Source organism: Ambystoma mexicanum, chromosome 4q, assembly GCF_040938575.1.
Source record: "Ambystoma mexicanum isolate Mex_15411 chromosome 4q, UKY_AmexF1_1, whole genome shotgun sequence".
Classification (NCBI taxonomy): Eukaryota; Metazoa; Chordata; class Amphibia; order Caudata; family Ambystomatidae; genus Ambystoma; species Ambystoma mexicanum.
This window is the reverse complement of record NC_090928.1, coordinates 115,247,457-115,272,245: the sequence shown is the minus strand read 5'-3', so window position 1 is coordinate 115,272,245 and position 24,789 is coordinate 115,247,457. Positions and strand designations below refer to the sequence as shown.

Below are 24,789 nucleotides of genomic sequence, written 5' to 3'. Positions count from 1 at the left end.
TGCCTTGCCCTTAGTTCCACTCTCTAAGCCATCCGATTCTTATCCTGATAACTTGTAATAATGTCAAAAATTATTCTTGAAACCCTGCCTTTGATTTCTTGTGCTAGCGCCATATCTTCAATAATTTTGTCTTGTGAAATCCTAATCCCTTAGTCTTCTTTCAAGTGATCGGACTGGTTCCGCAAGGGCGGGTACGGAGGTGCTGGTGTGGAACTTGCGAGTCGACCCTGGAGATTACTGTGTCTCAAAACGCACCTCACTAGATCTTGCATAACTCACTCAATTTACCAGCTAGGGACCTCATTTCACTTCCATATTGTACCTATGATCCATAGCTACACCCCAAAATAAGAACCGCATCGCGATTTACATTAAAAACTGTTTTAGTAATTTCAGGCAGGAATTGCAAAGGTTTGCTAAATTTCCAACGTATCATTTTGATTATAAACTGTTTTAAATCTTCCATTCAATTTAGAATTGTATGCTTTTGCTCAATCCATTGCTTGTGATTGCTAGTATCTTTCCAGTGCTGCTCCAGTAAATAATCGTTTTTGTTTCAAGAGCTTTATACACATTCATTGTTTCATTCATCCATTTCCAAGTGTCATTTTTAGCATTGGCAGGGTTTAAAATCCGTTTTTCTCTCGTGTTTGGGGAGGGAAGGTTGGATTTCAATTCTGTTGTCCATTTGTCATTCCTGATAACATGCTGCTTCCGTTTATCCACTTAGAATTGATTATTTGTGGGTTGAGGGAACATTGCAGGGGGAAATTCGAACTCAAGTGCTATCTTACCTAAAATCAAAAAGTGCTCCTATTCCCTGGTGTTTTGTAGTTGTGTCAATAGAAGGTTAAGCATTGCTTACATTCCTATTGTTCTCATCACCCCATTGGTGATTGCTGCCCCATATTAAAAATTATATGATTTCTTTTGAATTTTAAAATAAATATTACCTTTTACCAACCAGCCTGGTTCATGGTCCATTGCGACCCGGGGTATTTGAAAAGGGTGTGTGATAGGAGTGGTGTACCATCTCAATATTGAATTTACCATAAAACAAGCATTTCAATCGCTCGCTGCATACTGGGCCGAGACTAAGCTGTGCGTCGCCTGATTGAAATTCTTAACAATGTGGCATACACAGGAACACTGCATGAGGAGATAGTGCAGTTTTTTTTAAAAAATCAGTGAGGGGTCGGTGGCATCAGCTGGGATTCTGTGGGTGGCCTACAAGGCAACAATAAGACTGTTCTGTGTCTCCAAAGTGACCGCAGTGCCGCGGATATTACAAGATCAGTTGCAGGAGATGGAGAAGGTACTGGAGAAAGATCTGGCGGATGGAAAGCAGGTGGGGTTTAATTGGAAGAAGCACTAGCTTCTCATCATGATAGGCAGGCTTTGCTATGACACTATGATGGGGGTAGGCGGGATGTACAAATCCATGGGAGGGGGATAAGGCTGGACGGCTGTTAGCTTGGCTGATCTGCCGGAAGCAGCCCTGTAGCACCATCACGCAGGTGAGATGGGAATAGGGTGACTCGATTAGTACCCAGGAGGTGATCAATGAGACGTTCTGGCTGTTTTATCAAACTTCATGTACTAGCGAAGGCACTTACTCCGAGACAGAAGCAGATGAATTGCTGGACTTGATACAGTTACCGGCTCTAGAGGGGTATCTGTGGGAGGGGCCTATTGAGGAAACATATCAGCTGTCCACTGCAGGCAATGAAAGTGATGGTTTCCCGGTGGAATTATATTGCAAGTATGCAGATCTTTTGATTCCCCACCTTAAAAAGTGTATGTTGAAGCCTTTCAGGCTGGGATTCTTCGCGATTCAATGAGGGTGGAGGTAATAACAGCCCTGTTAAAGGGGTGGTAAGGATCCATTAGATTGCGTGTCCTTCCATCCGATCTCATAATTGAATGTCAACGTGAAAGTCCTGGCGAAGACTTTAGCCACCAGATTATCTAAGTGGCTCCAATTCTGGTACACCTCAGATCAATGCGGTTTTGAGGGCGGAGTACTTCAATGAACCCAAGCCGATTGCATCATGTGATGGACAGGCCAGCCAAAGATTCTGGGAGGGAGATGACACTGGCATCTTTTGATACTCACTGGAGTGGGACTGGCAGTTTAGGGTACTGAGGACCTTCGGACTTGGGAAAAATATCTACCGATGGTTATGATTGCTGTACAGCAGACCATTGGCAAGGATTAAAACAAATAATTGGATTTTCGTCGCAGAGGGATGAGGCTTGGGTGCCCCGTCTCACCAATTTTGTTTTCAATGGCATTGGAACATCTGGTGAGATTTCAAGATGGGAGAAGCAGGGATACTCGCGGGAGGGGTGAGGCATATTGACTACCAATCTGCGAATGACTTACAACTCTATGTGGCAACCCGTGAGAGAATATGCCAATGTTGTCAGAGATTCTGGGTAATTTCTGCGTACTGTCAGGGTTTCGCATCAATAAAGATAAGTCCTTACTGTTCCCGTTGGGAGCCATGCGTGACCCAGATTTACCTACCCTCCCGAACTGGGGGATTGGATGTGAGGGGGAAGCATTTAAATACTTGGGAATTACAGTTTTCCACACGTGGTGGAGACATGTGTACAATACCGGCAGAGCGCTGACCGGGATTGGAGACTCAATCCAATTTTAGAAAATGTTGCTGATCTCATTGATGAGAAGGGTGGCACTCTGCAAAATAGTTATACTCCCAAGGCTTCTCTACTATTTCTCTAACATACCATACTGGAATATGTTGGTAGCCCCCTTTCCTCCTAACATTGCCCGCAGCAGCTCTGTCCCCTGCCGGTGAGATGGAAGGGCCCCCAGCAACCCTGTCAGCAATTCCCCCCCCTTTGTGTCTGTTCAAGCCAATATTGCTTGCAATTGCGTTGCCATAAAGTCGAGCTCATAATCTGGCAAATTGAGCCCCACCTCCAATCGGGGACGTCTCAAAGTTGCCAGTGGAGACCCTCCTCCTCCCTGTATCACATAGCAGTTCCCCAATCTTCTCATCCAACATCCTAAAAAATACTTTCTTAGCTCTTGAGGAAACTGCAGGAGTCAATAGTGCAGATTTACCGTGGGGCGTGGACCCGGGACTTAGCCTTGAGGTGGATAGGGATATGTGGCTTGGGAGATAGGGGTGCAAGACAATTGGAGACCGGTTTGAGGATGGGAGGCAGCTGTCCTTTGAAGAATGGAATGCTCGCTATGGGGTGGCGAAGGGGCACTTTTTAAACTTATGGTATGCTGACCAGGCGTCTGGCTGCCATGTGGAGGGGGATCCTGGAGGAACCACAGACAAGCCTGATGCAGGTACTCCTGACTCAGGAGGATGGGTGGGCCAGGGTTTCTCAAATCTACCAGGCATTTCGGAATATATTCCCCACAAAGGAACTAGTGGTTCAGAATAAATTGGAGAATGGACCAAAGTTTTATCCAGTTCAATGTCATACATTGGACGTATGCAACTTCCATCAAACTATGCACAATGACTAGCACCGAGTTGGGACTGCCCCCCCTTGTGCGATGGGGCCAGCAGGGATATGACATTTGCTCTGGGGATGCTCGTTGTGGCACGCTAAAGGCAGGCACTGACAGCAAAGATAATTGAGCTACTTGGCTCTACTCTTGAGTGCTCCCCGAAGGTGTGTTTGTGGGGTTAACTCCCAGGGGGAAACAACAGAAATTGAGAAATCGAATGGCCCAGTTTATGCTGGTACTAGCAAAGTAACAAATTGCCATTGCATGGAACAAACCCCAGAGTCTGTCAGTGGGGCATTGGAAGGAGAATATCTGCAAGTGGGAGTGGCAGACGTCAATATATTGTGCAAAATCAGGGACCCCGAGATGGAGGAAGGGGTGACGGTGGAATGGGGCCCGCTGCTGAAGGAGTTACAGTTCTCTGCAGATTTGAAACCCCCCCTGAAAGGCAGAATGAGCGGACAGAATATCACCAGTGAGAATTACAGTGAGGATGGGGCGGGGGGCAGCAAGCACGGGTAGGGTGGGTGGGGGTCATCTGAGGGTAGGACGGATGCTACATAGGCCATTGTCCCCTAATCTTACTTTTTGAAATTGAACTACTATTGACAGTTATGTATAATGTGCTGTATTCCTTTGTGTACACTAAACCTCGAATATACAAATATTTTAAAAAATAAACAAATTGCCTTTTCACCTCTGTATTTTCACCCAGTGTGCTGCATTCTCTCTTTTTTGCATATTCTCTGTTAGTTCTACAGGGGTGGGTTTTTGTACAGTTTTCTATTTCGTTTTCTTGCAGATGGCTTGTTTAATTATGTATATTTGTTTATAGAATCTTAATTGGACATTCACGCTACTTTGAGCTGTGATACTTTGCTGTTTGGGTCACTACTAAATCAATTCACACCTCTCTTAAGAGTATGGCCTGCCCTCAGCCCACGTTACCACAAAAGGCAAAAGACATTTCTTGACTTTGCCAGTTTGACCTTTATGATTAGGATCACTGCTGTTTGTAGAAGTGAGAGGGCTGAGTAGGTGGTTTATCCACTATACCCCCCTATACTCCTGTAGAGCAGAAATAATTTTGTCACAATGTGCTACATGCAGCCAGAGAAGACTCCTTGCTAATGGGCTTCCGTCTTCTCTCCTATCTCAGACTAGGGGCACCAGGCAAGGAGGCCCTCTTTCCCCATCACTCACTGCCTCACAGAGGAGGCCTCCGCTTGCTAACCAACGGAAATATATCCTGACAGGGGAATCTGAATTTACTGCAAACTCTGGTCTCTCTGTATGGGGACAACATGCTGCTCTGTGTAAAATGCCCACCTGATTATCTGCTAGCTGTGAGCGACGCTTTGGTCTTTGGGGAACATTTTTACCCAGTGTGGAAACTGGGACATAATGGGTTTCAAATAAATCAACCTGGTACCTGACGTGATGGTCTCTACATGTAAAGATATTTAATTTCATGAAAAGTATCTTTATACCATTGAAGTTTTGAGTTCTTACTCGAGGGGTAGATTAAACATCTGCTGTCCATGATAGGTTTCATTTTGCTTTACAAGATGGCAATCCCCTCCGAACTCCCACATATACAAGTTCTCAAATGTTCTTATTAAGCCCTGCATTTGCCCGCAAAGCTGTTTTTTAAAAGTTTTTAAAGAATGTATATGGAGAAGGCAGGCACCACCACTGATCAGGGTTTATTAACAAATTGTATAATATACTAAAGGGACACTACAGGAAATTCCCAGGGTATACTGGCTAATGTAAACTAGATGCAAAGACTCTGGAGATCCTCCCAGAGACCTTGGTGGATCGGTCTGGTCACCCAAACTTGCCGAGACAGCTACAACTACTTTGTAATTAACATTAACCCATGTAACTTAACTGCAAAATCCGTCAAAATCTTATTGCGGTCAGATTTTTAATGTGAAGGTCCATTTTCGGATGAGAGGAACCAGATGTTGCAAGAGTATTTAGCTAATGCATTTCAGACCTTGTCTGTCATCAAGGCAAATCTGTGCTCATGTGTCTTATGGCTGAATTGGAACCACTGCTGCAAACTATCTGGTAGACCAATGAGGAATTATGAAGAGTGATGAAATTACCTACAAATACATTTCCACCCATCTTGTCCGGTCAAGGGCCCTGTAGTGCCTTTGGTCTCATATTGCACAGTGACAGCCTCATATGACCAAGGGGACCTGGCAACCCCAACTTAAAAGTAAATTATCAGAAGCCCCCCAGGCACAGTATGCAGCATGATGATGCACAGGCACACTAGAGTTCCAACAAGTGTCAATAGATGGGGCTGCAGCCCACCTTGCATCCCTATAACTATATTCTCGCATCCTCCCAGTCTACAGTGTATAGGGCCTGGATATCTCCTTCAAGAAGAACTTCATGATATTGCACAATATTTTCTAAATTGTGTTCATAACTTCATCAGCTTACTTATCTCTTGTGTTCTTAGACAGGCACAAGTTTACTCTCCAGGTTTCTATACGAGGGACCAGGAAATCCATTAAACGCTAAAATGTCACGTTCCTAGAGACAGTCGCCTGCCACTTTAACCTATTTAGTGTGTAGCTGCATCGTAAACAAACCTGTGATACAAACCTGAAAACTCAGAAAGACCCCTGCACAGTATTATGAAGAGAACTTTCTGGGAGGAGGCCTTCATGTACTTTATAAGTTATGTGAGCTTGCAAATTGCCTGTGGTCAGGCAAAGATGACATCTTTGACCTACATCTGCAAGCCCATTAATTTGTACTGTCTAAGGCAGTTCCGTTATATCCCTAGGAAGTTACGTGCTCTCATCTGACACCTTGGATAAATGCTCTAGATGTATTTTGAACTTTTGGATGCAGGTGCCATCCTCCCCGAGTAACATGGTAGAGTGCGAGATCCCTTTACTGCTATTCATGTGGTTCCTGGACTTCTTGGTTGAAAGCGGCAAAATTAGGAAAAGCTTGATATGTCTTTTTATATTGTGACGAATCCCATGGTATTGTCACTGCCCCCCTCCCCCATGAGGCCAGGGTGGTGAGACCTATACCCGATCGTCTCACTTAGGGTGCTGACCAGCGGGAGGTTCTCATTGGGGGCATGGGGGACTCTATTGAGGACAGTGACACCAGAGGGTGAAGGCAGTATCCATTTAACCCTCCCACCTTTACCCAAACCACTTCTCTGTACCCTTCATCCAGAACCACAATGTATTGTTGTCATGCTGCTCCAGTAAAATCCACTGAAGAAAAGGACACTCACCTAGCAGCTAATGGCAGAACTGTGGTGAGGAAGAGGACATGAGCAATGAGGATTACTTTCAGAAACAAAGGCATACCTTCTAGTCCTTTCCTTGATGTAATTGGCTGCCTGTCATTTAAAGATCCAGCGGGAAGGGAAGGATAGCATCTTGGATCCCAGCACGTTACCGACCGAGCACTTTGCTGCACAGAGGAAGCTGCTGACAGAGAGCAGAGGCGAGGCAGATCCGTGGGAGACCGACAACGTAAGAGGTGGAGCAGGGAGGACGAGACTTACCCGACGGTTGGCGGGGCTGCTCCAGAGACGCTGACCCAGAGGCAACTTGTTGCAATGGCACACGGAAGACTGCAGAACGATCATCCCAATGCCTGGTAGACCCATGAAAAACCGAAACAATGAGACCAATGCCCGACAGGTACACGGGTGGCCAGTCAGAAGGTTGGGGAGACCCAGAGGGCACAGGGTCCCCGAACAGAGTGCCTGGGACCTGGTGCAGACAACCATACCCCACACAAGAAGAGAGGAAAATACAAACTTTGCAAATGTGAAGAACATTCATAGACCTTGGCAGGAGAGTGAACCAGGGCTTTGGATTGAAGACAGTGTGAGGAGAGATAGCATTGTAATCATTTAAGTGAATGGGATTTTGGACCCGTGGAGAAAAGGCAATTCCCAACTTATGACAAAGGGGAGCACAGTCACTACAGAAACCAGTGACAAACTCAGACTCTGGCAGGGGAATACACCCAGGCTGTGGAACAGAGAGATTGGAGCAAAGAAACACAGAGTGAATAAGTGAAAGAGACTGAGAGCCCATTTTGGGGAAGTGTTCCCCGAATGATACTGAAAGAGGATACACACTTTGTGTGGGACAGTGGCACCCAGAGACCTTGGAATGAGAGTGAACCAAGGGTGTGGGTAAAGGATCCGGTATGGTGAATAGGGTCTGGGATCCACAACACGTGAAGCATAAGTGCAATACAGCTTGGGAGAAAGAGCCAGGCTGTTTTACCTTGTCGCAGTCCTATGAAGCAGGTCGGCTAATAAAGAATCAAGATGGTGGTGTACGAGAAAGGGGAATGAACCCAAAGCCCTGTGGAACTTATATTGATCGTTTTGGGACCTTTATTGAACTTTCACTTGGAGCTTTTGTTTTGAACATAAGATCGGGATGCAGGTAGGCAGTCAAAAAAGTATTTTTGACTTCCGAACCGCAGCCTGATCTTATGTTCAATACACATATGATCCCTTTGTCCTTTTCCTAAGTTTAGCATGTGAGGAATAGGATAGGGTTTGGAGACAGGATGGTGGGCTATAATGTGGACATCCTGACACTGACAGTGGGCCTCATTCAGAGTAGGGCAGTAAGGGATACCGGGCACCGGTAAGGAGACCGGTGCCGGTAATCCCTTACTGCCCTACTACAAGGTCCCTTAGCGGGTCCCTCCAGTAACGCCTGGTCTGACCAGGCGTTATGGACGGGACCCGCAAAGGGACCAGGCCGCAAATAACGGGCTTGACATGCGCGAGCCCGTTATTTGCGCCCTCCCCATTCCCATTGAGCCCTATGGGGGCTCAATGGGAATGGGGAATGGTATTTTCAATGGGAGCTTACCGGTCCCACAAAGGTTGGACTACACCGCTAAATCCCCATTCAACTAGACCAATGCCGGACCAGTTATTGGTGGCAGTCATGGCGCAAATAGCGCCATGACTGCCACCAATCTCGGAATGAGGCCCAGTATCTTTAGTTACTTTTGTTGAGGCAGGGAAACCCCTCAGAGATAGGGCTAGTTAGGGCTTTCGCCAATCCCCCTTAGTTTGTCTTGAATAAAGGTTTTTATCAATCAATATGTCACCTGTCGGTCTGTCTCTTACTCCCAGTCCCTCACAATATATTGGGGGAAATGATGCTGCAGCCAGAAATACTACCAGTAGTAATAGCCTAGAGAGCAATCCTTGGCAGGTGTCTTACTAGAGGGGGAAAAGTAATGAGAAACAGCAATTGACTGATTAATGTAGGGTTATACATGATACATAAAGGACTGAGGTTATCGATCTGGAACTTCTTTCTCCAGCTTAAGGTCTCAACCTGGAGTCCCTCTGCATGTCTGTGTATCTGGTCTAGAGGTGGTGCAGTGGTGTCAGCAAATGTTTGGCGATTTCTGCGTGTCAAGACAGTTCAAGAAACAGGCAGGAGCCTAGATTCGGACACACAGACACTCAATCATCCCTACTGGTATGATCGAACAATTGTAGTTGGACATAGGTTGTGCAAAATTGTCTCTAACGATGTTCAGTCTCTCAAGCACAGAAAGGTTGATGAGCGGAGAGACCCTCGAGCTTGTACTTAAGTTTCGATAGTTGTCCACAAATACTCCCATCAAGAAGTTAGACAACACACAGCACATAGACATCCAGATGGGAAAAGGGTTCCTATGATTTTCATTGTTCATCAATGACACCGTGATAGAGGTAACATACATTCAACTGTTGGTAGGAGTTTCCGCATGGCCGCCCTCTGCTCCCATTTGTTACTGTTAAGAGCTGAATTTCACTTTTGGTGTTCTGGCTCCCTAACCTTCTGTGTCTCCTACAGTTTTTGCTACCGTCAATGGTTTTACAAATTTTAAATCTCCCTGCCATCAAAATCCTTTCCTGTTGTGCTTCCCGTAATATCCCATATTTGTTGCAGGGCTGGGGTGGTTTTTGAGTGCCTGATTGCGGACCCAGAATCATTCCATCACTCTAAAAGTGTGATATGCAGCAGGCAGCTGTGATATGATTTTTACTACATGAGGGCTGTAGCCACTTTTATTGCATCAGTACCCTAATGCACCTAATTGGCAGAAACTGGGGTATTAATCCATTTTTCTAATCCCTACTTAAAGCCAGTATATTCAGGGCCATCCCTGTGTTATTGTGGCCCAGGAGGCATAGCCAAAACAGCAGTTTTGCTTATGTTGGCTTATCTTGAGCCCACAAAGACATCCTCAGTTGTAATTTAAAACAGTGTAGACTGGGTTGATGTCCTCTAGACTACCAAATGAACACCTAGTGTGGGAGTCCTGTGTGTTTAGTGGTTTTCAGGGACATCCTAATTGGCTGACTGCCAAGGGATTTGTGTACTGGTCTGAATGGAAGTGGTGGGCAGGCTTTGGCCAGCTCTAGGGTGCATGTATTATCTTATTTATCAAGGCACTGTTACAGTTCCAGTTACACACATGCATAGTTACGGGACATACTGAATACCATTTGTCTGCAGGCCAAAGTAGGGGGATGAAATCAGCAAAGCAGTCTTGCAGTTATGTAAACAACTAGGTTTTCAGAGTTCTCATGAACACCCAGTATGATCGCTCAGCTTGTATGGCGCGTGGGAGCAATGGGAGAGACTGGGCATTCCTCACATCCATACCTCAACTCCTGGAAGAATGCTGATGAAGGCGAGTGGCTTAGGATCCTGATGAGGCTATACTGGCTGGACCCTTTCTCCTTGCATCCGGGTCTGTGATGGCTGGTGAAAACCTGCCCAGGGCTCTTCCTTTGCTTCCTGCCATCACCCTTGCTGGCTGGAATGATTGTTCAGGGAACATCGCCCTTCACTGCAGTATCACCTCCCGGGTAAAACCTTCTTGCCCAAATGCCTTCAGTCTTCTGAGCCAGGAAATCGAGTGGCTTGATTACACTCCAACTCAATCTCTAGTCTTTACTTCACTGAACTTATAATACACAGCAAAGGACCCGTAGGCATGATAGCACAGACAAGACAAACACATGGAACATAAACGGGGGTCAGCCAGAGAGAAGAAGGGGCAAAAGCCAAGAAGTTTAGTCAAACAACCAGGTTTTGAACTTTTTCTTGAAAGGCTCTAGTTTTGTTTCCAGCCTAAGTTCCAACGGCATGCTGTTCCAGTTGCCGGTGCCTCTATGGCAAAAGCTCCTTTTTCCGCCCTTTTGGATTTGCTTCTTGGAATCATTAGCATTTTTGTCTCGTTTGATCTGAGTGATAGGGAGGTGGTCTTGAACATAATAAGTTCATTCAAATAACGGGACATAATACCCAAAAGGCTGTAGTGATCAGGAGGAGGCGATAATGAATTCTCGCCTCCACATGGAGCCAGTGCAAAGTTCTTCTGGCTAGCGTGACATGGTAACGTCTTGCTAAACCCTCACGGCCCCATTTTGGATTATCTGGAGCCGGTTTATCTAAGTTTTACTAATGCCCATCAGGAAACTACCTCAATAGTCAATTTTTGCACCTGCTATGGCTCTTGCTAGCGTTTCTGCATTAGTTAGTGAGATCATGGGTCACAAATGTGCAAAGAGTCTTAGATAGTAGGTGGCTCCAGAGACCACATTCCCCACATGAGCCTTCATGGAGAGGTGCTAGTCCAGGATCACCCCAGGGGACTTTACTTTCTTGATGGTATTGATCTTTACTTCTGCAAGTTAAAATTTCTATACTGAGGGTCCAGCTTGGAGATCAAACTAGGAGACCCCACAATCATCAGTTCCGTCTTGGACCTGTTCAAAGCCAGTCCATTCATAACCATCCAATTTTCGATACATGTGTATGCTTTATTTATACAGTCTTCATCTTGTGCGTAGTCACCGGTCAGGAGGATGATACATTGCGTATCATACGCAAAGTATATAAACCAGATACCTCCTTGCTCAAGCATCACAAAGAATGGGGCTGTAAAGATGTTACAGAAACAAGGGGAAAGACTTGCTCCTTGCGGAACTCCATATTCAATCGGCACCGTAGCTGCTTCAGCAATTTCCGAGCAGACACAGCTGACTCGGTTCTGAAGAAAAGAGGCTACCTAGCAGGAAACCTCAGGGGAAAATGCTGCCACTTTTTCGAGCCTGGTGATGTTCTGGCCACCTCCTTCGATTCATGGACCGGTCATGAGTTTGCACTTGGCTGACTGCTCTTTCCTGATCCCCTGAGCTTAAATGGAACTCTGCTGACTGAGCTATCTCCATGTTTCTGCCACAGTCTTTGAGTCTTCTGCCTTGTGAGCATTCCACCTAGGTGTTGTCCTTGTTGGTGATCCTTTTCGTCTGGGTCATTGCTGAGTTGTGGGTTTGAGTCCCCTCTAATTGGAGGCCCCAACTGTAGCTAGCCAATCTGAAACCCAACACCAAAACATACCTACGCACCCGCTGTTCCGGAGCCAAATCTGCTGCAACCAGCCTAGTGAGAACTTGCCCCTGTGGTCCTGTTCATGTCGTTTGTTACATATGCAGGCATTCCGGAAGTAGTGGGGATTTATGGACCTTCCTCCATCATTGTTCACTATTGCCTGGAGAGGGCTTTTTGCTCCCTTTTCAACAAGCTTTTTCTGGCACCTTGCTTCTTGAACCCTAGACTGTGAGTCTTCCCAGCGGTGTCTCCGATGGCTGGTTGTCCCCTCTGCTACACTCATAGGGTAAAACAAGAGCTTACCTTACTTTCCCTATCATCCCAACATATCTATCGGGTTTGGCCCAATGTTTTCCTATATGAGAACCTTTGGAAGCTTTGCAATCTCCCGTCAAAGTGACTTGCAGAGTAACCTCTTTGAACAGAGATTTGTTCCCCAGTCCCCCAACAGGACCTGAACTTTTTAGAGCCAAGATTGTAATTTTAATTTGTCAAATGTAAGAGTGATTTATCAGATATTTAGCATAATAAACCTCTGCATTTCACTCTGCGCTTTGAAAATGTTGGTATAACAGCGACCATTATTGGTTACATCGTTTCTATTAATTGCTGCGATGAGCTGGAATTTATTCCAGGCACATACTGTCCTTCTAAGTGTACTTACTGTCTACTTTTGGTGCCAGTTTCCTATAATTTTCTAACACCTTAATTCCCCGGTTTTTAAGACTTTATGGGCTCAGTACGATAAGCTCCTAGACTGATTATTGGAGAGAAGTATAGCAGGACATAAATATAATAATCTCCCATCACTAACAATACAAACCACTTGTATTTGATTGATTTTAGGGATTTAGGCTCTTCGACATTAATAGGAAGCATGATTGTTAAGTGAAATACAAACGCTTTTGGTAAAATATTTAATACACAGTGTGCACAAATGCACCTGGAGATAATCGCTTGACCCGAGTTTGACAATGACCAGCAAAACATTCAATGTTCCCTTGGCAACAATGATAGAAATCTCACGATAAAGTGTACACCATGCCCATTATAAAATATAGGCAACTTCATGATGAGCCCGCCCACAGGAAGTGCCATCACAATGCGCTTAATTGTTTATCATCATTAGAATGTGTCCCTGAGAAGGACGAGTCGTGTGAAGGGTCAGCAAAATGTCACTTTACCATATAATACTAAAAATTCTTGCAGTGCCCTGACAATACCAACCAAATTAAATATATATATATAAATATATACACACACACACATACATATCTTTTTTTTTAACTTTTTGCCTCCATCTTATTTTCGACTACAAGGGACTTCCAGCATTCCTAAATGTTAATCTGGCCCATTTGCAGGTAAAGTGTTGTAAGAGCAAATTGCCTGTGCCACATGTGTTATTCTTTACAATCACTAAGTGTGTGAAATGTGCAAGTGGATGCAAACACAATTTGCAGCCAGTGCATTTTTCTCCTGGAAACGAAATTCTTTGTGAATTAGGGCCCATGATTTTAGGGCTTGTATAGCCTATTGATAAGGAGGCATTATCCCTTAAAGGTCCCAGGAAGGCAAATCTGTCAACCATAACTCAGCCCCATTTGTTTAGGGGTTTGGTCCGCCCCCCAGATCCCTGGTTTGTCTTTGTACTTAAACCAGCCCCAACCCCATTCCCACCCGTTTTACCCCCTTAATCCATCCCATATCTATTTTTAAAAGTGTTTGATATTTTTTTTATCTGTTTGTTTCACTGTTATAGCATTCTTTGTAATTGTATTCTCTATTATCACTGGGTACCAAAAGGATGTCCCAACTTGTGTTTAACTGCACAAACCTACTCAGGATAAAAAAACATAAAACTTTGCTAATGCAAGGTACTTACGTTTCAAGATATTCCTCTGCTCCAGCTCCTCGGTGGTGGGCCTCTGACTGAGTCTCCTGTGATAGAAGCATACACGTCATTGGTTTGTGGCTCCCAACACAAGACTGCATGCACAACTAACACTAACTGCCTGTTTCATTCCACAGGTAGCACATCAATCAATCACTTAAAAGAAAATAATAGTTAGACGTATTCCCAAAACTTGCCTTCAACACAAATGTCAGATTTACATCCAAACTGCGACTACCGCTTCTTGGCCTTAACCATCAAATGACTTCATTCCAAGCACATTAATCTCAGTCAATACAAGCATCCATAAAGTACATGAAATGGAGGAAGATTTTAGCATGGGTCTTCTTACCCCAAAAACCTTATACTTACTGTCACACCACTGCTGAAATGGATCTCGACTTTCACTTATATTTTTGAAGAAATTAGTTTTTCATGCAACACTTGTTAACAGGCTTAATTTTATGCTGATCTATAAGGTAATCATCAGCTAAATGCAACTGTAGACTTTCACTTAATAGGACTTATACATTTGTGTGCTGTGCACTAGCTAATTTTAGATTAAGAAATAGAAACCTGTTTTTCTCAACTTGGATAAAGTCAACGTCTACCACAGCATTTTCCAAATATGTCACCTATGACGTTGAACTGCATCCAATGCCCAAACACCGATGACCCCATTAAGGTTATTTTTCTACTATATTAATATCTTTATTTCATGATCGATGGGGGAACAGTATATGTCTGTTTGCACTACACAGTGCAGTAAGTTTGGCAGCACAGGAGCGTGCAACCGGTAATAAGAAAGTGTCCATTACAAGTAAGTAGCCTTATATAATATGAATCTATGATAGGCTTGCATGCTGTGTGACGAATTTCAGTGAATATCAACAGCCTAATGTTAAAGGGTGTAATGGTGGTGTAGACATTAGCATCTTCTGAATAACCATACAGTGAGGTCCAGGCTCCATGTTAACAAGTTGTATGAAGCAGATTTCCCTAAAAAGAAATATGCCTTCTCAGTCTCGGTTCTATCCATGTCATGGCACAAATTCAGAAACCATTCAGGTGGTAAAAGACACCATGCATGTGTTACGTGATTAACACTTGTCCAGATGGATCCATTTGTGTCAGGTCTCATTTCCATGCTATGCTCAACGCCACAGGGATCAATCTCATCTCTACATAGAATCATTGGGAGACGTGATGGAGGGGGTTGCATGGCTATGTAGTGATACAGTCGTGACACCAGGCTATATCTAAGGGTGCTGTCTTTGGTTGACATCCATGTCCTGAGGGACTCCCTTGGTGCAGAGTGTATTGAATTTCGCCACATTTTTTTAGTTGAACCATTCTAAAACCACATTTTTGTGGCTGTCATTTCCTCCTTTAGTCCAGCACCGCCTTTCGTCTCTATACTACTTGGAGGAGAGCTCTTCTAAGTTGGTTCTCCCAGATCGTGTGTAAGGTTCTGCGCTAGATTCTTTGTTGAATCCACCATCCCATCTCAATAGTTGTTTCATCATATTTTTTTCCCCAGAGGTCTCTAGTCTAGTGTAACATATTAAAACGTTTCCTTCTCAAGACTTGCATTCTAGTGTTAAAGCATTAATTAATTCGAGGCTGAATGGCAAAAGCTCTTCTTTCAGTTCATTGGGCCTCATTACGAGTTTGGTGGTGCGGTGAAGTGGTGGTAATGCGGTTATACCACTGTTTTGGTGGTAATGGAAGTACCACCACTCTTACCGCACTGTGGAATTTGGAGCGTGTCCTTAAAATGGAGGATTTAGCGCCAGCATGATGATGGATCTCAATCCTCCACTTCAAGACAAATAAATTAATAAATACATTTAAAAAAATCAGCTTGCGGATTTACCGTGCAGTGTTAACGCTCATGGCAAGTCTGCCAAAAATCCCCATGGAGTCATGTGCACTCCAAAATTCGGGATTTACACCACCCTACCACCACTCGTAATCCTGTGGTACTGCCACAGGACCGATTGGTGGTAATGGTAAACGAATTTGACAGTAAATGCAAACTCACATTAGGCCCTTTGTTTTTTCTCTGGTGTCTTTAGAACATTCTCTTCAATATATATCTTGGTTTGTGGTAGGTGTGCACAAATGTGCATACATTACTCCTATTTATTTTCACCTCCAGTGCCTTCCACTACACTTCCGTATTTCGTTTTAACTGGGCTGCCTGATTTCCAAGGCCCTGGTTTAGATAATTCCTGTTCTCTCCTGTGGATGTCCGTCCCACGCAAACCTTGATGTCCTTTATAAAGCCCTTAAAAACATTATTTCAGATTAGCTTTTCATAACTTCGTTTAATTATAGTTGTATTAGTATAGCTTTGGTTCTCAAAACTGATTATAGTTTGGACTTTTGCTCATTCTCGCATATTTTATCGGTACTCCATCTTAGTTTACCTTTATCTTACCGACCCCTTTAACAGCAAAGACTAGCTCTAGTAAATGTTTCTACAGGTCTTTCAAATCCTTGTTGATACATGACCTTATACACATCTTGTTAGTTTATCTCTCATAACACAGGATTAAAAAAAAGGTTTACACCCTATGAAGCGCTCCTTTCTGTCTGTCATAAGAACGTTATCACTGCCGAAAATGTAATTGTTTAAAACAAACCTATATATAAAAAAAATATATATATCGGGTTGATCGTCAGCCTCTCTGAAAGAAGCTAACTGGAAGCATGAAATTAACAGGATTTCTATATCTGCCAATTTCTAACTTCGATGCTACCAACCTTGTATCTTTTTCTCGCCTTTTCTTTTGTTGTTCTTCCCTCTTTGGTCTCCTGCTTACTCGTCTGGCGCCCCACAAATCTATTTTTAAAGCCTTTATTCATTTACTTTTTCTTCTGTCCACTTGCGACTATTTCTTCATCACTCTCCACCATTGGCTGGCTTCCTTTCCAACCCTGTTTTACATTTTTTTAAATCTCTTCATGGTCTTGTTCCGGACTACCTTTCTTCTCTGGTTTCATTCTATACCCCCACTCGCACTCTTCGCTCTTGCTCTCAATTTCACGTTGTCACTCCTTATCCCCCTTGTGCGCAGACACGTTTTTGTTCTCTTTCTCTTCTTGCTCTGCTTCACTGGAACACCCTTCCTCTTTCTCTTTGTTCTATCAGTGCTTTCTTTGTTCCAGGACTCCCTTAAGTCCCACTTACTTCACTCTGGTTAAATTAAATGGTTGTTAAAGTTTATCATGTCTCATGTTATGTACTGCCTGATGCTATGTACAGCACTTTGGAGTAAAGCGCTCTATAAAATTCAAATAAAATACAAATACTATATAAAGACTTTATATTAAGAACATTTGAAGCAAGCTACACATCTATAGCTAACCAGAAAGCCCTTGTGCAACTTATATTGAGTTTAGAGTGTAAGGGTCAGTTTAGGATTTTTGGACACAGGACGGAGGACACCCTTTTGTTTAACAACCTGACAGAGATTCCTTAGTTTTGTTGAGGCAGGAAACGCCCTCTTAGGATTAGGGATAGATAGGTTTTCCCCAACCCTTCTTATTTTCTGGAAATAAAAGTCTAACAATCATTCAACATGCCTCCGTGTCAGAGTCTTACTCTTGATCCCTGACAGGGAGCTCTCCCCTACCTCTATGCAGGCCTTTGTTTGTGAGGCCAAATTTCCTGACTGTTGGGTGGGATGAACGCCAACACGCTTAGGCAGTGATTTGTGCACTGGCCATGCTCCAGCCTTTTGCACACCATATGGTGTCTCCTGGGCTTACTTTTCAGAAGACGGGGAGTGGCTGGGCAGGAACTTTGTGTCATCTGCAATCGCCACCGCGGTTGGCGGCTCCTTCCACGTTGGAGACTGCGAACCGGCAGATAGGGATTGCAGTCCCTTCTTTGTTTCTGGTATAGGCCCATTGGCCGGGCGCAGGGCTGCCAGGAGTTAAATTCTCCTTCCTCCTGGCAGTCGCTGCGTTTCAACCTAGCTGGTTCTCGCTCCAGCTCACCTGGTTCCTTCGCTCTGTTTTTCGCTGCCCGCTTCGGCTCTGCTCCGGATCTTGGTGCCGGCTTGTTTTTTCGCTCTCCTAGCGAATCGCTTTACCTACCTTTCTTCTCTCTCTCTGCTTTCTCCTCTGGCAGTGGTTTTTCCCTCTTCCTTTTTCTCTAGCCGATCTTTTGGCGATCCCGGTATTCTCCCTTGCCCCTCTCTGTTGCTGCTTCGGCGGCGGGTCCTGTTTTTCTCCTTTACCGCTACCCTCTTCATTAGCGGTCCTCCTGTTTTTCCCTTTTCACTTCTTCTTTCTCTCTGGGCCGTGTTCTCTGGGCCTGGTGGTTCGGCAGTCCCATTTCCTCCATGGCTGCCGGTTCCCTACCTCGTAGGGATTTCTCTACTCGACTGCAGTTATCTCCTCAGCTACCGGAGTGTGTTCCTCGTCATCCTTCCGGCGAATTTTGGCACTTCTTCATAACGGCAAGTTCTGCCTTGGACATTCGCCTGCCTACGATCTCCCGGCTAAGGGTTTTTTCCCCCCGTGTGGGTTTTTCTCTTATTTTCCAGCCTGCTCCCGGAAGAGGAGTCCCGGGACGGCTGTTCAGTCAGCAGTCACTGTGGCTTCACTCCGAGACAGGCAAGTGCTGCCAAAAAAGGGAATAGACTACCTAAGTCGGCGGAATCTACTAGATACAGACAACTCAGGAAGTTCAGGTGAGGAGAGTGTGGAGGGACGGGAGGACACGTGGGTTCAGAAGCATAAACAGTCACACTTTGTGAAGCCACTTAGTTTAAGGAGTCTAAATCAATTTGGTCTCTTTGAGCTGAAGCTTCCCCCATCAACTCAACCTTCACTATGTCTTTGGTGGGGTGCTGGAGATGTACTCAGTTTGGTGCTCTCCAAAGGGTCGGCAGCCCAACCATGCTGATTAAAGCTTTTAAGGGTTTTTGGTTTGAACCTTTGACATGCGTTTAAAAGCAATTTCACATGGTCTCTTGAGACGATAATTATATACCTTCCTGGTGTTATGCCACAGGAATTTGGTATTGTACTTTGGTCAAAACTTACATGGATCTATTTTCCACCAGAGCGGTCGGTCCCAGAAATACGTTGACCAAAAATTGAACTAAAAAATAAATCATTTTTCATATGACCTGACCCTAACACATGTTTTGGGTCTTGGGTGCCTGCAAAGGGTGTTCCTGCTTGTGGTGGTGGCGGTATGTTGTGTCTGCTTGTTGTTGGGTCCTTTTTCAAATCGCTACTCTCACGACCAAACTGTCGGCAGAAAAAAACAATCTGGGGAGTCAAATATGTAGAGCACTGTGGGTACCCATTGATGTAGGATAATGATGTTACCAAAACAACCCCTGCAATGCCTAGATTTGAAATATGTGGTAAACATCTTTTAATACTCCATATAAAGCACTCGATTGCGGACTAGGCACCACCTGTAATTCTAAAAATTCATAAGCCCCTGTGGGAAACCTGAAGGTGCATCACCCGCTAATCCCCAAGGATCTGTCATCCAGGTGACACGGACACAGCCATCGCTTTTGGATCCAGTTCCTGCAAGTGGACCAGTGTGGGAGGATCACCTGGATGAGGGGTCTTCGGGGATTGAAGCGGGGCACCGGTGGGACGCGGTATCACCTTCCCTGTTACACCTTTTCCCCATCATACCAGGTAGGATACCTAGGAACCCGCCCCACCATAGCCCCCTTTCCCAACACAAACACTTTCTCATGGACAGTTCGCTGTGAGCTACACCAGACTAATACCAGAGGCGTACACCAGTCATGTCCCAATACAATGGTCAAGCAAGGTCAGGCAATTACTGATCATTACACACCCGAATTTCATCACACTTCCCCATACGGATAAAAGGCGGAACTTGAAAGCACACTGAGCGAGGAAAAGCACATGAGGAAACAGCAGTTCCAAGATGGCAGTTTAATACAAGGAGAAAGACGGCGAGACCAGAGAGGTTTGCAAGAAGGGAAGTGCCCTTGACCTTTAAAAACCGTTCCTTTCACGAACCTTGGAAAGAAGCTTAAGACAGGCAACTGAAGCTGAACAAACCTACACTGTGCATCGAAGGTATGCAGGGCTCTCCTGCATCAATAACCAGGGCAAGGAGGAGCGATTGCCGCCGTGGTACTGTCCTTGGCTCCTACAACAAAGCAGCGCCAGTAAAGACAGCACCGCCGGTGAGTCGGAGAGACTGATACCAGACCAGCTTGGGTTTGAACCAAGGTTGCAAGCGGAAACATTGTATGAAGAAATCCAAAGAGGACAGTAGGTGAAACGCATGTGATGAGTGACACAAATATAATTGGAAAGAGGTTTGTATCAAAGTGGTCCTGCAACGGGGCAAGCTAAATCCTGTGCATATTCGAAAGTCTTCGATAAAGCAAGGTGAACTACAATTGGTCCGAGCCCGGCTGAGGGAGACTGATTGAAAAGGGGAAGTATCTGAGCCCGGCTGAGGGGCATCCGGAGTGAACTGAAAGTCACACGAGAAAACAAATATTCTCTAAACTTTGTAAAAAGTGGGATCTGAGCCCGGAAGAGGGGGATCCGCAGTAATGATTGTAAAATAAGAGGGATCTGAGCCCAGCTGAGGGGGATCCAGGGTGAAGCACCCGAGATCAATACTTGTAAGAAGAAAAGAACTGTGTATCTTATTTTTTTGTATATAAGGCCCTCTGAATCAAGAGACTTTGATGAGAAAGGAGACTTGGGCACAAAAGGCCCTGATGCTGGAAATAGAGCTGAGTCCTTGTGTGGAAGAAGCCAGAGTGTGTGCTTTGCTCGAGTGAACTGCCTTGCCCCATGCTGACAACGTGGGGAAGGGAGGCCAACGGCCCAAACATCCTAACGTATCATTTTGTGAACACTTTTCTTTTTCATTAACACCACCACACACTATTTGTAAATTAGCGTTAAGGATTAGCAATAGTTTATTTTAGTATAGTCCCTTTTATTTTGACAAGACTCTACGACTGCGTCATTATTATGATTTGATGGTTATAGCTTGCTCCCATCTGTAGATTTAGGTTTAGATAGGCGTTTATCACACCCTTGTGAAAGTTCAATAAAGACTGTTGAACTGTGGTCACTTGTGTCTGTCTTACTGTTGATACCATGCCTTCCTTATAACCCCCCCCAGAAGAGTGAGTGTGTGTGTGTGTGTGTGTGTGTGCATGTGTGCGCGTGTATGAGTAAAGCTATGACTTGCACAGTGAGAGTCTTTCTGTGGCTTGTATATGTTTAGAGTCACGTGCTTTGCATAGGCTACAATAACCAGGTTACTCACTGTAGTGACCACCTTACTCCTAGTCCATAGTCCCCTTTCCTCCATACTTAAGGGACATCTCTCCGTCTTGTGGGACGGGACCGGAGCACTTTGTAAAAAGCATCCAAAATTATTTTTTAAAAATGTGTCCTTCCTCTCTTTCTTGCGCGGGGCCCGGCACGAGGCTGTAACCCCGCCCACCTTGGCTCCGTCCTGCGCATCGCCCAGTCAGAGACCTATTAGCAATAACAGAGGAACTTATTAGAGGCGACGGCGGGTGGGCGTATGGAGGAAAGGAGACTAGGGACTAGGAGTAAGGTGGTCACTACGGTGAGTAACCTGGTTATAACTCCTACGTCCTGTCCCCTTTCCTCCATACTTATGGGAGATTCCCAAGCACTCCTAACAGGAACTACGGGTGGATGGAAATACCCCTTACTGAAAAAGGTTCTTCAATACAGCCTGACCAAACTGAGCATCAGCTCTTGAGCTCATGTCAAGACAATAATGCTTACAAAAAGCAGATGGGGAGGCCCAAGTAGCTGCCCTAGCGATGGACTCCCAGGGGACATATTTCTGAAAAGCAACCCCGACTGCCTTGCCCCTCACCAGGTGTGCATGAATACCCTTAGGAGGTTTCAGCCCTTGGACGGTGAAAGACTCCGTAATGCAGGCAGTGATCCACCGGGAAATAGTCGCCTTAGAAGCCTGCTTACCTTGAGAGTTACCAAAAGTCACAAACAGTTGAGAACTCCTAAGCTCAGAAGTCCTGTCCAGATAGAACTTAAGAACCCTTCTGACATCGAGACAACTTTTTGCCTCTGAGGTAGGGTTCGGAAAAAAGACCGTCAGGGAGATCGACTGATTCAGATGTAAATCAGTTACCACCTTTGGCAGGAAAGCAGGATTTGTCCGTAGGACTACCTTATCCTTGTGAAAGATCAAAAAAGGGATGCTCCACCGACAAGGCCTGGAGCTCACTCACCCACCTCGCTGACGTAACGGAGACCAAAAAGGACACTTTCCAGGATAGGTACTTGAGGTCCACCATGGCCATTGGTTCAAAAGGTTTGTGGCACAACGTCGTCAGGACTACATTTAGATCCCAAGTGGGTGCGGACTACGAATTGGAGGGTAGAAGCGTGTCAAGCCTGCAAAATGCCTCTTAACTACTGGATTACCCAGAGAGTAAGAACATTGGTCCGTAGAAAGATAAGCGGAGACCGCTGAAAGGTAAGTTTTGCATGACAGAACGTGAACACCCGACTCTGCTAAGAAGGATACGAAGGACAGTACCGTGTCAATCGTAGCCCCCCTTGGGTCCAACTGTTTTTCCAAACACTAATGACAGAACCTGAGCCATTTACTTCTGTATTGGGATCTAGTTGAGGATTTCCTGGCTGCCTGGATAATACGCATGTTATCCGCATACAAGTTAAGATGTTCTAAAAACTTGAACTCAGGCACCATGCCGCCAAGCTGAGCGATTGTGGGAAGGGGTGCCACATCTGCCGTTTCCTCTAATAAAGAAGATCGGGTTCACTAGTAACCTGATCGGCGGATACACCGACAGGTGTTGAAGTTCTGAGAACCAAAACCTGGCCGGCCACCACGGGGCTATGAGCAGAAGGGAACAGTTCACCGAGTTCTTCAGCTTCCAAATTGCTCGATGGACTAGAGGCAGAGGCGGGAAGGTGTAAGTTCTCATGTTGTGCCATGGAATCTCGAGAGCATCCCCCAGAGAGGAGGCTCCCAGGCCCCCTCTGGAGGCATACTCAGGAAGCTTCTTATTTACCACCGTAGCGAAGAGGTCCACCTCCGGTGTGCCCCAACGCAGGAAAATCCATGAGGATCTTCCGCCTTCAACTCCCACTCGTAGCTGACCACTGTCCGCCGGCTGAGGGCATCCGCTGTGACATTCAGCTGGCCCAGGATGTGCACTGCAAGCAGCCAAACACCATGAAGCACAGCCCACTCCCAAATCTGGATGGACAGGTCCACGAGAGGAGGAGACTTGGTTCCCCCTTGCTTGTTGATGTAATACATACACACCACATTGTCCGTATGTATGTGGACCACCTTGTTGGCTATGACCGGTCTGAACGCCCTGAGCGCTAGCAAGATTGCCAGAAGCTCTAAATGATTTATATGGAGGAACTTGTCCTGAGGCGACCAGAGATCCAAGACCTGAAGAGGATCTAACACCGCACCCCACCCCAGGAGGGAGGAGTCCGTCGTGATCGTCACCGTAGGGACCGGGTCCTGAAACCCAGCACCCACTGACAGGTTGCTGAGAGATGACCACCATTCCAGGTCCGCTCTCATGGAAGCCAGGTCCACAGCCTGACGCCAAGAACTCCCAAGAGCCATCTGGGTTCGCCTCATCTTGAGACGAGCAAGAGGAAGAGCCAACACGCACGAGGCCATGAGGCCCAGAAGCCTCTGGAACCACCAGGCCAACATGCTCTCCGACTGCGCGAACATCTGACACGTGGCTAACAGATCCGCCATCCTGTCTGCAGTCGATCGTGTTCCAGCGAAAACCCAGGAAAATCAGGTCCTGCAAGACGGTCATAGAAGATTTCTGCCAGTTCACCGACAGCCCAAGATGGAACAGTAGCTGAAGGAGAGACTGAAGATTGCCCGCTGCTTCCAACGGACAAGGGCTGCGTAAGAGCCAGTCGTCCAAATACGGATACACATGTATACCCTGCAGACGAAGATAGGCCGCAATCACCGACATCATCTTCGTGAAGACATGCAACGCTGAGCTGAGGCCAAAAAGAAGCACCTGAAACTGGAAGTGTTCCTCTCCCAGAGAGAAACAGAGATATCTCCTGTGTGGATTCCAAATCAGAATATGCATGTACATATCATGAAGATCCACCACACTGAGCCAGCTGCCCCTCTGCAAGGAGGACCGTATCTGGCTGGGTGTGATCATCTTGAATTTCTCTTGGGGTAGGAAAAGATTGAACTGGGAAAGGTCTAGGATGGTGCGCAGGCCAGCCTGGTTGGGTTTGGGCACCGTAAACAGCCGGGAGTAGAAGCCCTCCCCTCGCTCCCCAAGGGGAACGGGTTCCACAGCTCTGAGGTCCAGAAGTTTCTGAACCTCGGCTTTGAGGGAGGGTGAACCCGACAGCTGAAAAGGAGGGTTGAAGGGTGGGGTAGGGCCGAGGGGTAAGCGGAAGCCCGCCCGAGCGACTGACAAGACCCATCTGTCTTCAGTGATGGTCTGCCATGCCTCCCAATGAGACGCAATGCGTCCTCCCACCGGGGTCTCGTGCGAGCGCAGAGAACCCTCATTTTGTAGGTTTTTTGGTGGTGTTGGCACCTGAACCTGAGGAGGAGGCTGAGGAGCGGGAGAAAAACCAAGTCTGTTGTTGCCTACGGCGGTTATTCCCCAAAGGGGTAGCCACTCGGCGAGATTTCCGGTCTAGGAAGCCCCTAAAGCCAGAGGACGGTGGGCTCTGCACCAATGGTCTCTGGGTTTTGAAAGGGGTCTTAACAAGGACTTAGCTGTCTGAGTGCTATCCTTCGTCTTGGTGAGCTCTACATCTGTTGTAGAATGAAAGAGCTCCTTGCCATCGAACGGAAGGTCCAGCACCTTGTCCTGCACTTCTTTCAAGAATTTAGTGGCATGCAGCCATGCCTGTCGTGAGGTATCAACCCCCAGCATAAG

At 45.8% G+C, this 24,789-nt stretch overlaps 1 protein-coding gene across 4 annotated transcripts in view; it reads right to left on the bottom strand.

The window, feature by feature from the left end:
- The window catches only part of PHACTR2 (phosphatase and actin regulator 2), a 951,421-nt gene that overhangs the window by 74,338 nt on the left and 852,294 nt on the right, over positions 1–24,789 (bottom strand). For all 4 annotated transcript variants that reach the window (XM_069607614.1, XM_069607616.1, XM_069607613.1 and 1 more), the window contains one exon: positions 13,808–13,863. In XM_069607614.1, coding sequence (XP_069463715.1) covers positions 13,808–13,863 — 56 coding nt within the window. The remainder of the gene's footprint in view (positions 1–13,807; positions 13,864–24,789) is intronic.